Source organism: Athene cunicularia (genome assembly GCF_003259725.1).
Source record: "Athene cunicularia isolate RWA chromosome 1 unlocalized genomic scaffold, athCun1 chr1_part2, whole genome shotgun sequence".
Lineage (NCBI taxonomy): Eukaryota > Metazoa > Chordata > Aves > Strigiformes > Strigidae > Athene > Athene cunicularia.
Genome location: NW_020799092.1, coordinates 27467263 through 27482989, shown reverse-complemented (window position 1 = coordinate 27482989; position 15727 = coordinate 27467263). Strand labels below are relative to the sequence as shown.

Genomic DNA, 15727 nt, shown 5'->3' with positions numbered 1-15727 from the left:
CATCAGACCTATGTCCACATTGGTGTTAAATTTCTGGGACTAAAACATTCCAGGGGAAAAAAAGAAAAGTTGCTTGGAACAGCATTTGAAATATAATCCAGTGTTAGTGTAATTCTCCCCCAGATTATCTAGCTGATGCAGAGGAGTTTGGGGTCCAGTTCTGGTTTTGCCCGTCTGTCAAAATGAGTTAATGAACCTCCTGTGGTTCATCTCCAGAAAATTCTTACCCACCCAAGTGGCCGTCTCCTCTGTCTTTGCTGAGACAGTGTTTCTGAAGTCAGAGGAGTTTCAAAAGAGCGTTTTGGGCAGGACTGTGTCTCAGGAAGAATAATATTAGGGCATAAAATGTAGATGTCTGGATTCAGTGCGTGGAGAGATAATGAGAGTTTAATCAAGACCTTTGAAAGTCCTCTCTAGCAAAAAAATTATTTGGCTGTTTCACTGAATTGAGAAACTACTCTGGATGTTAGTCCTAGCCTGATGTGTGGTAATAAAAAATATGGTGGGGTCACTTAAAGGGATAACCCGAACTGTTACGTCGGTGCTGGAGGTTGGTAGACGTGAATTTTGTGGTTAGTTTTACAGATGGATATTGAAATTCCAGCAGATATAAATAAGTGCTTATTTCTTGGTAATATCTTTTTTGAGTTAAACTAATACTGACTTTGATATTGCAGGTGTGGAGAGCAGTTTACGGGTCACCAGATGTAAACAAATCGTTCAAGGACTTCCTGAACACAACTACGTTGTTCTGAAATACCTGATATGCTTTCTCCATATGGTGAGTGTAGGCAAAATTGCCAAAGTAGTGCCACCCTTTCCTTTCTAAATCTGTTCTTGTTAATCCAGCGTTGAAGATCTCCACAGAAAATAAAACTGAAGAGTTGTACAAATGTGGTGAAGTCTTTGTGCATCCTTGCTAATGGAGTGGACTCAGGATGCAGAACCTTGAAATCCGGCATGAAATCCTTTAGGTGTAATGAAAACTACTGTGTAAATTCAAATGGGACTGTGCCTGTACTGAAATACTTAAAAGTCCCATCCCCCCAACTCCACTTTCACAAACGTATATTTTTATTGATCTAATCTTTGGGGTTTTTACCTATTTTGGAGTGAAAAATAGCCTGAAAATAGTGGTTGTCTAGTTTTCGGTGCCAGAGAAAAACTAGGTGAAATCACCTTTTTTCTCCAAAGTATAAATTTTGGGCAACTAAAACACCAAACAAATTAGCGTAATTTTAGAAAATGATAGAAATATTAATGATCTTTAGAGCAACCAGCAAAATACTTTATATTAAATCTTACAAATAACATTTTCCAGTTTAAAATAGCCTTTCGTCCTAGAATTTACTACACTGCTCAATTAAAAACTTTGACCGTGCCATTTTACAAGGATTTTTGGTATGCTTCAAGATCAATAAAATCGTGTGTCTTTTGTCCTACTTCTCAATTTGCTGTTTTGTTTTTCTTTTTAAACCCATTTTTGAAAACCCCACTGATGTGGGGATTTGGGGAACATCAATTAAAAACGGCTCTGCAGTTAGCCCGGTGACGTCCTCTCGTTGCCAGTTTATGTGCGGGAACAGACTGTAACAGGAGGGTAAATTTCCCTTCCTTCTGCCTTATCCAGGGAACTGCCTTTTCCAGATGACATTTTTCCCACCCAGGTGCCTGAAAGTGAGGATCGTGGTGGTGTTGACACCTAACAAAGGGATCTAGCCTTCAGAAGTCCTAAGAGCCCACCAAAGCCATCGTTGGAATGATGCTGATTTTCCCCGGCGGAGGAATTAGCCCTCAGTACCTGTTCTCGGGCTACAATCACGTTTGACATATTCTATCCAGTAGCATATTTCAGAAGCGAGTACATTTAGTCCCTTTTTCTATCAAAACACTAGAGAAAAGCAAGATTAAAGGAAACACACTGATATGACCCCCACTCAGACAGCCCTTGCAAGGTTCCTGCAATACTCACGTGTTCATTTACCGTTGCTTAGCTGAACTCTAATGCTATTAGGGAAATCCTCGTGTCATTTGCTGTTATTTTAGCAACTGATTTCTCTCTTCAGTGTTATGAATCGCGTAAGTGACTTTGTTCCAATAATAGATGCACCATCTCAACACACTTCTTAAGAGCTGAGCACTTGAGGTGTTAATGAGGTGTGCGAAAGTACGAATGGTGTTTTCTGTAATTGGGCAGCAGAACATGGCATTATTTTTGAGTATGCCTTGTTATGTAAAGCACAGCATCAAGTCCAATACTAGTGCTCAGATCTGCAATTTCTGCTGATCCATGGCTTTTCATCCTTAATGTCTCAGGGAATATTTGCGTTTGGAAAGGTCAAGGGAACGTGAAACAATCTAGGAGCTGGAGGGGTCTATTCATTGCAGATCGGTGTGCTGCACAAGCTGCCACAATTCAAACTTTAACAGAGCACTCTACCAATAATCCTGGTTTTTACCTGCGAGCATCAACCTTCTTGCATGTAAGAGGCAATTTAATTCTTCCATGAGCTCAGCCTTGAGTAGTGCGAGAGGTACTTGTGGTAATTTCATGAAGTGGGATGAATTGTAATCACTGGATACAGGTTTTGAACACTCCAGGTTTGATACAGGCTTGGGGAAGAAATAAATAATAAAAAAAAAAAAAATCCCCATTTTCTCTGCAATCTCAACCCCCTTACTTAATGAAACAGCTCCTTCTAGTCCAAGGGTGCTACAAGAAGACAGTGCAACTCCTACAGAAGTAATAGACTGGAATTTATAAAAATAGGTCCAAATTCTATAAACTTTGCTTGGCAGGGAATGAGCAGGAATGAGCCCAGGGGGCCGTGGTGGGTGTGAGCTGCCCATCTCCGCTTTGCAGCGCATCTGGTCACTAGAGAGGGGTTTGCAGGGACATCTTGGAGCCGTAGTGGACTGATGGGCAACCAGGAGCAAGAGGGGAAACAAAAGGCTGGTTTTCACAAACCGGTCCTTGAATTACATCTGTAGAAAATGTCCGTGCTTGCTCAGCCGATCTCAGAAGGGACGAGTGTGTGCGAACAACTGTTGGTGTTCTACAGGCCCTGCCGTGCCCGTGCAGTGAAGGGCATTTTTGAACGGGCAGGCAAACTTAAAAGGCTCCCAAGAAGGCATCTTGCAAATTACGTGGCAAAGCACTCTGAGGCCTCCAGTTACCCAGTTCCGAAGCCAGAAGCCATTTAGTAGAAAACTATAATAGTACTTTCCCACGACAGTCTAAGGCTAAACAATCAGGAACGTTTGTAGGGGTGGTAATGTCATCTAGATTGTGTTTTTATAACCATGTCTTTGGTTTTAGTACCAGCTGATACAGCCCCCCTCGCTATGCTCACACACTTTCCCTCTCTGCTGCTCATTTCTGTCCCTGCACTCATGCCTGATGCAGGGGAAGGGTGGCTGACCTGCTGAAAGAACCGTTGCAAAAACCTGCCAAATTCAAAACATCAGACTTGGACCAACTAGGAAAACTGGGCGAGGTTTTGGGGCCTGTGGGCTGCACTCTAGAGCTGTAACTGAAGCAGCAAAGTTAAAGCGAAGTACAAGCTGGGGAAAAAATGCTCTGAATTAATGTTCTGTTTCAATCTCTTGTCCAATTGAAAAGTGTAATTAGCAGCAGCAAAGCTTGGGGGTGGAGATGACGGGGCATGTTGGGAAGGATTGGATGACTAAGCCTCGTGGAGCAGAGACAAGCAGTTGGCATGTCTGCAAGGGAGCTGAGAGTGGGGGACAGGAATTTATATTTCCAGTCAGTTTGTGGGGGCGTTTTAATATCTAGTAATTTTCTTTTGAAAATGTTTTCTGAAGTTCCTTTCAGCACTGCAACTGAGAAACCAAAGAGATGGTGATGTCCTTACATTTTCAAAAGCTGTTGATAATTGGCTGTTTCTACCCTCTGTGTTTCACTGTTTAAGTTCATTAAGTAGTGTAGTGTCTGCCGGGTTTCACTCCTGCAATATCCATGAGGCTGTTGGGATGCAAGTATGTGGAATCCAAAAATGGTCACAGTTCTGTTGGGGGTAGTAGGGTGTTTATTCTGGGATAGTGAAGATGGATATTTGACATCTGTTGATGTGGCACTAAATCTTCAGTGTTTATTCCCAGTGATGAGTTTTGCAGTGTTCAAGTTCTATCTTTCTAGAGGACTTTCTTTCAGTATAGGCTGTCGTGACTTAATGATTATTTTTTTTTGTATACGTGTTCCAATGAAAGGGGGGAAAAAACCCAACAAACTGAAGCTGTGTAGTTCTTTGTTGTAGTACTTTTCTGTGATGTTGAGATGATTCCTTCAAAGATAGGATCTAGGTCCTTGGAGAATTGTCTTTTATTAGCTTGTCAAACTGACGGAGCAAGTGTATTTTCACTTGAAACAGAGATGATGGTTACTAACTTCGTGAGGGAATCAAAGGCAGCGTTAAGAGGGTTAGTCCAAATGCTAAAAATATAATTTGTATTTCTTAGAAAGTAGCGTTGGAGTGCAGTTGTGTGGAGGGGCAGCCCATAAAGAGGTTCTCTGACTGGATACTGCCCTTCCTCGGTCTAGTGAAGGAAGAAAACATCAGCTGCTGACGATGGTGTTGTAGACAGAGCGGATGCGTTCATGTCATTTGAGAAAGAAATCTGGCATTGGCGTAGTGAGGGGGGTGAGGTGGTGTGAAGCCTGATCCCCTCAGGGAGGGACAAAGCCATCGCCACTGGCGTGACAAGGCAGCTTCCTCGCTTGCAGCTCTTGGCGAGGCAGCAAAGATTGTTGTGGAGTTCGATCCAGTTTCACACTTCTCTTGGATCTGCCGAGGAAAGGATCGCTGCGCGTTCTGGAGTGAAGCACCGTGCGGTGTCTCCCTTGAATTCCCAAGTGTCAGCCTCGCTGGTGACTCACAGATAAGGCTCAGTGTAGCTCTGCCGCCGATGGTATAATCGCCGTTTCGTTTTATCTGAAGGATTTTCTCTCTCAGGGGAGAATCCGTGTCATGGGTATTTTTGTTGATCACTTCAACATCAGCTGTCTCCTTGAAACATTCACAGAGCGGTGGTGGGTGGGAAGAGATGGTTGCGTCTTGGAGTTAGAAATGTTCTTTGAAATGGCCTAAAGAGAGGAAATAAATCCAGCTCTGCCGGCAAGTGGCAGTGGCGTTGCTCTGAGCTGACACGTTGGCCTTGGAAGGCAGCACCTGGGTTAAGCTGGGTGTGCTTCAACTTGTGCTTGAAGGCAGCACCTGCCTGCAGCTTGCAGGAGGGAGCGTTTCAGGGAGCACTCCTGCAAACCTGGCTCCTTCCACCCTGCCCTGTCCTCCAGTACTGCCCACCCTCTGTGCCATCGCAGGGCACCTGCCCTGTCAACACGTAAGGCCTTAGGATGTACAGCACATACCTTTAGGTTTGTGCTGTGGAAACCGCAGGGTGACGGCCTGTTCAACTGAAAGAAACACCAAAAAAAATATTTTGGAGTGAGGACAAACCCACGGGGGTTTCCCATGTACAACATTACACAGTGTGGATGCAGCCAGCATGAGCCACTCGCCCCAAGGGCCAGAACAGAGTCCCCCAACCTTGTTATATTTATTATTATCCAAATTCCAGCTTCGTTGTCCAGCTGCCTTCACGGTGATACCCTGGTCTGTGTCTCCCTGTTAACAGGCTACTGGTAGTTGAGCTTTTGCTTCCTGGCTGCAGTATAATGAACTCTTGTTGGAGCTGCTCTCATCTGAAGCAGATTAAATGAATGAGATGCGCTTGTTGGTTTTTCTGTATCGTTCAGTAGTGCATGGAGAGCACCGCGGGAAGGTCAGCGGGGTACAGGTGCCTTGTGCTCTGCAGAGAATGATGTGGGGTTTGCATAAGGTCAGGAAGCAGGCGTGGCTCTTTAATCTGACAATTTTTTATTCTCAAGTTGTGAAGTCAGTTCTTTGACACCAATATCTCCTGCCTTTATCCAGCCCTGCTTCGTGACCTTAAAAACAATTAAAGCCTTTAATATTTGTAGCAGAAGTAGCATCACAGTAGCCCTGATGTCCCAGAAGGGTGAGGCAGAGATTGGAGGGAAAAATAGTCCCTATTAGTGAGAAAATTAATACAGTTAGGAAGAAAATTCTATGCTTTTGAGCACCTAAGTGCTTCTTCGTGTCCCTCAAGGAAAAGACTTCCATCCTGCACCGCATTTTATCCCCTCATGGCTGAGCAAATAGCCCCCTTGCTGGGTAAAACACGGTGGAGGGTGGAACTGTGCTGTAGGAAGTAGAGGGGAATGAAACCTGGGTTACTGGGCTGGGGGCGACTGGAATTTATGCATATGCTAAGAAGTGTTTCTTAGATTTTCCTCTAGTGTCCTCAGGCTTTTCGTTGTACTACGGAGCTGCCTTTTCAGAAGGCTTTATGGCAAGGCAGAAATGGAGAGACTCTGAGAAGCAGAATTTCTGCATTCCTATTCCGCTTGAAATTGTAACAGAAGGAATACATAGGTTTTGCCCAATAATTCCTTGTTCTGAGATGACAGCTTCAGAGTAACCTCTACATCGGTTTGTGACAGCATGGTCTTCCTGTGACAGATTACTGATCCACAACTGCAGCCATCAGCCTGAGAAGAACTGGCTGACGTACCTGTGTCGGGAGGAATCGGGAGCACCTTCAGCTTGCTGGCTCTTCACAGTACCCGAGAACTTGCCAGATAGACCATATGGGGCTTTAGATACCAGCCATGTAATGTGGGAGAGCAAAACACACACAAATTCCCTGCCAAGTGCACACAGAGGAAAAAAAATAAATACTCCAGCTCCCCAGTTCTGAGCTCAGATCTACAGATAGAAGTAGGACACATCATCCAGGTGCGGAACAGGTTTGAGTTCTGTGTATTTTACTTACGGCCCATTTTCACCTCCGTTGCTTCAGAGGAATTGGGTGGATGTGGAGGTACTTGAAAGAGAGAGAGGAAAAATCTTCTAAACCCTTGCAAACAACTTCAGGAGTCCCCAGGTTTGTTCTGTAGAGGACGTGAAGCAGTTGGGATAGCTGTGTGTTTACACCTGCCCTTCCCTGCCCCCCCAGCAGAGGTAACAACCGACTGTACAGAGGGATTGAAACCAATTCCTTTACCCATCAGGAAACAATTCAGCCTTTTTGCTTGACTTACTGACATCTCACCTCGTCCTTGGAGGCCCTATAGCTCTAGGCTGTGTGGTCAGCCCCGAGGCTGCGGAGCGGCCAGTGCTGTACCCGTGGCCCTGATTTGCTCCTCGGTCTGGGACGGTCTCGTGTCTCTCACTCCCCGGGGCACGCGTACTCATAAACCTCCTCGTGTTTATGTTTTCCCAGGTTTCGCAGGAGAGCATATATAACAGAATGACAGCATCCAGCCTGGCCTGTGTCTTCGGCTTGAATTTGATCTGGCCGTCGAAAGGAACAGCCTCCCTGAGTGCTCTGGTACCGCTGAACCTCTTCACCGAGTTACTGATCGATTTCTACACGAATGTCTTCAACTCCCGAACGGTGCCTGGTGAGATCTTACCTTAATGCTCCCAGAAAGGAAGGTGGAGAATGGCTGCCTGAGGGAAAGGTCTCCATGCCTCAAACCAAAGATTTACATTCAGGGCTCTCCCCTGTGAAGAAAACTTTCAATACAGACTAAAGTTTCTATAGCTTTCCAAATACCAAAGATGTTGGGAGAAGCACCGTGTCCCCTATATGAGAAGGAGAATGTGTACATGAACATTCAAAGACCAATATTCAAAGGTCAGAGTGAATCCCTTTGTTAAACCTGAGCAGCTGACAGAAAGTGGTATGTTAAAAAAAAAAAAATAATCACGACACTATGTGCCAGTCTGTCATTCCTTTGGGGATCTGGAGACCTAACTATGTGGCATTATTTTCTGCATGGGCAGAGCTAAGTTCTGGACCACTCCTGAATGTACAGCTTGCTCCTTTTTTTAAAAAAAAATTTGTTGTCGTTTGAATACAAGTTTATTAGACGCTTCCCTATTAAGTTAATAAAGATGAGATCAATTTTTAAGATACTACAATTTCTAAACTATTTTTCCATGTATTTCAGTGTCTTGTTTTACACGAAACGGTGTGGGCAGTCGTGGCACATCAGGTTTGCAATTACCACGGAGAGTAAAGTGTTTCCCGGGTAATTTGAGTTGTGCAGACAGCTAACTAATTATGCTTGCAAATATATATGAAGTTAATCACTGTAGCTGCACATGCAAAGCGGTGGCAGGTGGGGTTTTTTATTCTTGTAAGTTCAAATGGGGGGCAATAATCTTACGGGGTTTTTGTCTCTAAATACTGGGGATTTTCATCACCGGAGCTGTATCAGTGAGTGCAGAATATAGACTTTGAGAAGAGTACCCCTCGTGTTTGAGCTGATAGAAATTTGCTCTTCAAATCAGTTTCTCTAGGAAGCAATAAGAACAACAACTTGGATAATATACCTAATAATCATTTTATACATTGAAAGTCTATTATTAGTCCCAATGTGAATAATTAACCAGCATAAAGGGAGAATTTTCAGTGTTTTCTAACAACGCCATCAATATTGTTTGTGTTTGATGAACACGGTGCTGTTTCATTGTTTAACCCTGGCTGGTGATGGGGTTGGTGTAAGAAAATTATCATTATAGCTGCCCGCAAAGCAAAAGAAAAATAGTCAGTGGTAAAAAAAGGTAAGTGGTATTTTCCCTACTGCTCTCGTCTTCCTGCTCGTGTACAGAGCTAATGGAACGGAGGGACTAGTTAGACTTCAGCAGAAGTAAGTCTCGGGTTGACAATTTAGGCCTCCCCTGCTCTGCAAACACAGAGCCACTTGTTACCCTGTGGGCTCACTTCTGCCTCTGTAAAAGGTGCAACGCAATCTTATTGCAGAGGGTGGTTTAGGGAAGAACCAAGAATTCAGGAGGCGGTGGAATGCTGGAGGTGCCAGGCCTTCATTTGCCCAGTAGGTGTCATCTGTAGCATTAGGCAGTGATTAAAACTGAAAAATACAGAGGCTTTAGGATAAGATGTGTTAGGGCCAACTTCTCGGGTCACAGCTGTGTGTTTCCCCAGTTCCTCAAGTGTCTTAAAACCAACATTTTTGGATTCTGGATATCTGTAATAATCACCTGTGACTCCCATATAAATACAAAATTTTGAAAAATAGAGAATAATTAACAATTATTCACGATTGTTACCTTTCAGCAAAATGAGATTGCCAGGGATAAAACTGTCACAAGTTTTGTGTTGCAGCTCACCAGTTTTACATCTGAGCTATCCGTGACAGCATCCTCGCCTTGTTGTGTTACCAAACCCAAGCCCAGTTATGCTCAGCAACTGCTCAGCCGCTGGCAGCGTGCGTCATGCGCCAGCACCCTGTTCTTACAGGGGAGGGATTCGGCCTCTGGGAGTTAAGAAAACCTGAGCATTTTGCCACTCTCTGACCTCAGTTGAGATACAGATGCGTTAGTTCTGCTGTCTGTAAAAAGCAGGAGCGCCTGACATTAGAAAAGTGCTTTGGGATTAAATGCCAGTAAATGCCAACCATAAAACGGTTGTTTTCCATTTCCCCGTGTCCTCTTCCAAAAATCTGGCAACATCAAACGGCATTTAGTCTTGAGTGCCTAAGGGGACTGCGAGTCCTGGGTAGTTTTATCAGCCCAGTAACATGCCAGAGCCCTGGGGGGTGAAATCCTGAGTTCCTGAAGTCAGCTTTGCTCAGAAAGGCCCCGGAGCCCGGGGAGGGTGGTACCTCGCGGGTGTAGTTCAACGGAGCCCGGGGAGGGTGGTACTTTGTAGGTGTAGTTCAGTGGAGCCCGCGGAGGGTGGTACCTCGCGGGTGTAGTTCAATGGAGCCTGGGGAGGGTGGTACTTTGTAGGTGTAGTTCAGTGGAGCCCGGGGAGGGTGGTACTTTGTGGGTGTAGCTCAACCCATCCTGAGTTGGGAGGAAGCGGGAATTGGGCAGCAGCAGCTGTGCTGGTGTGTGAGCCCTTGAGGCACCTCTGACCCTTTGACTTCAATAAAAAGTCCAAACAAGGAGCATCCCTTCAGCTGATTTACCTGCCTCTACACAGACAAGGTGATTGTTAAAGCAAGACCTCCCTCTCTCGGCGTCGGTCACACGCCGACCTGCAGGTCTTCCTCTTTGCGCTTTGTAAACTACCATTTCCCAGCAGGTGATGGCTCCTCCCGTGTGGCAAACGAAGAACAAAATGGCGTTTTTCTCATCTCAAGGTGCCTTCTTCCTTCTGAGAGCAGCCAACAGCTGTTCCCCCTCAGTGCGGGTAATTTGATGCTGCTTAAGAAAAGCAGAGGCTCTGCTTCTGATTGCCCCGGGGGTTGGGGGGCTCCTGCGCCCCTTCACCCTCCTGCCGCCCCAGCAGGCAGCCTGAGACTGGGGTAAGGAGGGTGCCACCTCCACCCAGCCTCTCCCGGCCAGCCCCCCCGGCACGGGGAGGGCACTTCCCCAGATCAAGGGCACTTGGGGACCAAACCCCTCGCGGCGATGAGCCCCCAGCTCTGCCCCCCACCCCAACTGAACCGCCGAAATCTTCCATCTGCAGCAGAAGCCCCGATCTCTGTCCTGAGCGCCAGGCTTAACTATGACATTAAATCAGCTCTCATGAATTATTCAGAAGGGTTTGGAGTGAAATTCGTGTTAGAGAAATATATGTTTCAAATTTCCTGACTAAGAGGAGTCCTGGAGGTGTCCCCTGCAGTTACTTTGATAACAGTTTCTCTTTACAAATGATAATTGCACGATTCCAGCTTTTGTACAGTGTGGCCTTGTGAACTCTTCTCTCGTATCAAAGAACAATTTTCAGATCATTTCCATAGCAAAAAGAAAGTGATTATGGAGATAATCTGTTGGAAACACACATGCTGGATTTCAGTTTAAAACAATAAAATGCAGTCGTGGAATGAGAAATCAAGTGTTACCTACCTGACTCTATACAGAGAATAAATTTGCCTAAGCGTTTTAGTTTACCGAGCTCTTAGGAGTTGAAAATTGGTCCGAAGTTGAGTCTGATTTTTCAGGATGCCTCTAGCGACAAGCACCAAAGGGGGAAGGAAATACTTTTCTACCTTGGATCTATGAAGAAATCTAAGATTGAAGGATGTCATTAATCGAGGGGGGGTCCTTACAGTTCTCACAAAAAAACTGCCACAAACGAACATCACCTACGTGTGTGCAGAGTGTGCCACACTCCTCGAGCAGCTCTCGGAGCCTTGTGAACTTTAATATATTCATCCACTCATGAGGAGACTAATAACAGAAAAGCCCCAGATCTTTTATTCACGTGTTCAACGTGTACTTAGGTAACGAGTTGAACTTTCAATGGGATTGCCAGCACAGTCACACCCCCCCCATCTTCAGTTCCCGAATAGTTTGTCTTCACAACCATGGAAAATGTAGGTTTGCCAACACCCATTTTTCCAGTGGCTGTGGGGTGGGGGAAGAGAGTCAGAGGGAGATATTGCCTGCACCCGTAATTGGTGAAGGCAGAAGTTCGTGTTCAGTTGAAGCGCTACTGGCCAGTCGCCTTCCTGCTCCCACTCTATTAATTTTTTGCCTACGAAGTCAGCAGCATACATACCCTGCTTTCAGTAAAAAGTTGAAGCCAAAGGTATAACGGCGAGGAGTTTGTAAATCAGGTGTTAAATGATACACATGGCTGGTGTGTGGAAGGTCTCCTGCCTTTCCCGGTGCAGCAATCCTCATTTTCACCATTTTTTTTCTCTGTCTTTCAGCGCTGAGGGGTCTGGGGGAGCTGGGAACGGTCAGGGGGAGGGTCATGGTGGGGCTGGAGGAGCTGCAAGGGCTTTGCCAACCCGGATGGCGCTGGGATTCTGAATGCCCTTGTGTGTCCAGCTAAATTTAACAAAACAGTAAAATTGTGCATGAGAAATGCCACCTGAAAAGTCATCACAACAGTAATACATTCAGCCATTCTTAACCTGTTAGAGTGTGGCCATTGGGCTGAGTATCCGGGTTGGTGTCATCGCTGCGCTGCTGGAACGGACTGTGGCCAGCCCGAGAGCTGACTGTGGGTCAGGTGTGAGTGCCTTGACGTGAGCTGTGGGATGTCAGGCTCTTCATACACACGGCTGGCGTCACACCTCTTTTGGGCTTCCCACTGGGGGTCCTGAAGTTGAACAGCAGAAGAAAAGACACCACCGAGCTCACGATGTGTATCGGAAGGGGTACGTACACGTTTATACACCCAGCCCTTCTCTCTGGGGCACGGTCCTTTTTTCTTTGCACACGTCAGTATAGCCGACTGCAGATTAACTGCTGCTTTCCTTATCATGAGCAAATGACCAGCTGCTGGGGAGAGGATTTTTTTTTCAAAGGCACTTCTGCTTGTCCTTCACGCCAGCGAACTTTTCCATCTACCCCTAAGGGGTTTGCAGTGCCCTGCTCTTACCTCTTGCCAGCGAGAGCCCCAAAACTGGCCACAGGCTGGTTCAGCTTCTAAAGGAGAGGAGAGGGCGAGGTGGGAAAGGGGAAGCACCTGGACAGACACATTTCTGGTGAATACAGGCTAAATGCTGTGAGAAAGAACCATTTTATGACAGCTGGTGGTGCCCCGGCCGCGGTGCCTCGCCAGCCGCCTGGGTTTGAACGGGTGTTTCTGGGGCTGAACCGTCCGGTGTTAGCAGAGGGTGGCTTTGGTACTGCAGAGTCGATCCCTCGGGGTCAATCCTGCCCCTGCCAGCACCAGTCCCAGGGTCATCCTGGGGAGTCCTTGCACCCCTGGTCCCCGCTGACCACATCACACCGTAGACTCCGAATGAAAACGGGGCTTAAGCGGGTAAATTTCTATTTAGCTGTGGTGTAATCATTCTGATTTGGGGGCAGTGATTTGCTTCTGTCTGGGCAAGTGTTTGCCCAGAGCTGCTGAAGGAGAAGCATGAAGCTCTTGTCACCTCCTCCAGCGCGTGGCTTGGCATCCCCAGCGCCTGGCACTGTAGCTCCTGTGCTCCTCCGGCTGTGCAACGGGTCCTGGTTGTTCGAGAAGAGTCAAGCTCAGTCTTGGTGCTTTAAAACCTGCCTTAAATCCTGATGCTCACAGGGCAGGAGGGCCAGGGGAGACCCTGCTGCCGGGAAGGAGCAGCATCCCAGGCTTTTAGGTTAGTGCTCAGTTATTCTCCGCTCTATTTTTCTTTGAAGATGCACATCTGTGGCACTGCTCGTATTATGAAGATGATGATGATGATGCCCTGATAACCTGGGATGTTGCTTTTTTTCTCTCCAAGACGATTTATTTTTCTAGGCTCTCAGCTGAGCTCAGAAACAAGGTCTGTCCAACCCAAATTCAGGGTGCCCTCCCCGGGTGACCTGCCCCTGCCGTGCTCCCAGCTGGCCCTTGCAGCGCCATTTCCAATAAACTAATTACTTGTGCCACTCGTTAAGTGAGCTTTTGACCGAGGAAAGCAATTTGATAACCAGAGAAGTAAAAGAGGAAAACCAAGCAAACCACCTCACGCCAAAGCCCATCAGTCCCCACCCTCATCTGGGGGAAAAGGGGACTAAGGCGGGCTGAGCACCACTGGAGTGGGTGCCCAGCCCATGGCACGGTGGGGCTGGGAGCACGTTTTATTTATAAACCTCACAAACCCACTCCGGCCTAATGTACAGCCCAGAAAGGAAGGTTTGTGCTCGCGTTTTACCATGGAAATAAACATTTATATTACTTGATAATACTTCACCTCACCAGCACGTGGAGGCCTGATGGCATTTGTGCAGGGATTTATTTGTATTTACCATTGTACGGTGCTGAATCGGTGCCGGAAAAGCTTATCCAGCTCCGCGGTGCTTTCAGATTTCAGCATGTGGTTTCGCCACAGCGAAACCTGCTGCTGCTTTTACACCGTAGGTCTCCAGTTCTGAAAGCAAATTTGTGGAGTAAATGCAAATCGGGAGCTGCCGAGTTGAGACCCCTGGAGGCAGTGACATCTGCCTGTCTTTGATAAGAATTTCTGAGAGTGAGAGTAAAGTACTTAGAGTGAAATTAAAAGCTTTGATCTGTTTCTTTGTTTCATTATTATTTCATGTCTGAGGCCTTTCAATTCTTATCAGGCTGCGACTTTCTGTTGGTGCTCCAGCGCTTCGTGGGCAGGGCAGGAGGCGGCGGCCACCCGGCAGGTGATGGGTGTTGCTGGGACTCTCCTCCTGGCTCCGGTCTGAGCCCTGTTAAATGAACAGGTCACAGATGCACCCCCAGAGCAGTGTTGCCTAAAAAAAAAAAAAAAAAGTACCCCCTCAGGCCCCAGCACATCGGGTAACCCTGTGCCCCATGAATGCCCAGGGCTCAGGGCAGAGGTGACGAGAGAATCAGAGAATCATTTAGGTTGGAAAAGACCTTTAAGATCATCCAGGCCAACCATTAACCTACACGGCCAAGTCCACTGAACCCTGTCCCTGAGCGCCACGTCTGCCCGGCTTTTAAATCAGAACCTCCCGGATGGTGACTCAGCCCCTTCCCCGGGCAGCCTGTTCCAGGGCTTGACAACCCTTTCGGTCAAAAATTTGTCCTCATATCCCACCTAAACCTTCACTGGCACAGCTTGAGGCCATTCCCTCGGGGCCTGGCGCTGGCTCCTTGGCTCCAGAGACTCATCCCCCCTCTCTGCCCCCTCCTGGCAGGGAGTTGCCGAGGGCCAGGAGGTCTCCCCTCAGCCTCCTCTTCTCCAGACTGAACCCCCCCAGTTCCCCCAGCCGCTCCCCATAAGAGTGGCTTTTTGGGTGAAAGCACAAAGCACTTGAGTGCGGGAAGGCCACGGGGACAAGGATTTTGGTGTTCCTCTTCCCTGCCTGTAGCTGTTTCGGAGGGGGCTGGGGGCAAGCAGGGTGTGTGGTGGTTGAGCTGTTGGGGTCAGGGCTTTGGCAGTTCTCTGCGGAGCCTGTGGAAGAGTTTCTGTCGTGCTCGGGTAGCCAGGCTGGTTGTCGTCATCCCGTGGGGTTGGGTTTTCCCCAGGATTTACAGCAAGAGCCAGAAATGTCTCTGGAACAGACTAAGGGCTGTGATGGAGGAAGGCAGCGTAGGGAACTCTGCGTGATGAAAGTGTGTGACATCCTCCGGAAGGGGAAGGGAACGCTGCTTCACCAAACCTCGCGTCAGGTTCGGTTTATCCCTCGTGTGAGACGTTCCCACGGTCAGTGGCACTGAGGCCGAGGCGGGGATCGCCCGTCTGGGACGCAGAGGAGAGGGGCTGGCACCCGCCAGGTCCTTCCCTTGTTCTCGCCTGGCGAGGAAGGACTGGCTTTTGGGCAGTTTGGGCTCGTGGGTGTTTTGTTTTTCCAGGTGGATTCTGCGGTTTGCAAAGGTGAGTTCAAGCTTCCCCCTTGCCCTGCACCGGAGCCCTTGAGCAGAGTTTCTTTGTCGTGCTGCTGGGTAGATGTTGCCCCAGGGCCAGGCGTGGTCGGAACTGGCCCAGGGGCTCAGGTCAGGGGGCAGGTGGGTGCTCCCAGGTGCCGGGCCAGGGCTCTGCAGGGAGAGGCCGTGGGGACGGGGCCAGCTGGTGACCTCCAGGTCCCATCCCAGGGCCCGGTGTCACCGTGCTCATTTGCATGTGGAAGGCCTTGGGGTGCAGCATTTCCCAGGAGCCTTTGCCCCCGGACACGCCATTGCCCGGGCCGGTGTCCCTGGGCGACGGTTGCCCGGGCTCGGGGGTGACTCTGGAGGTGAGAGGAGGCGAGCGAGGCGGCTCTGCGGTCCCGCAGCCCCGGCGCTGGAG

General features: G+C 47.9%; 1 protein-coding gene across 4 annotated transcripts in view; it reads left to right on the top strand.

Moving 5' to 3' along the window:
• Positions 1–8003, top strand: part of ARHGAP8 (Rho GTPase activating protein 8) — an 81303-nt gene extending 73300 nt beyond the window's left edge. For all 4 annotated transcript variants that reach the window (XM_026867791.1, XM_026867787.1, XM_026867792.1 and 1 more), the window contains 2 exons: positions 678–781; positions 7327–8003. In XM_026867791.1, the coding sequence (XP_026723592.1) occupies positions 678–781; positions 7327–7524 (302 nt within the window). In that variant the 3' untranslated portion in view covers positions 7525–8003. The remainder of the gene's footprint in view (positions 1–677; positions 782–7326) is intronic.
• Positions 8004–15727: the final 7724 nt, after the last annotated feature.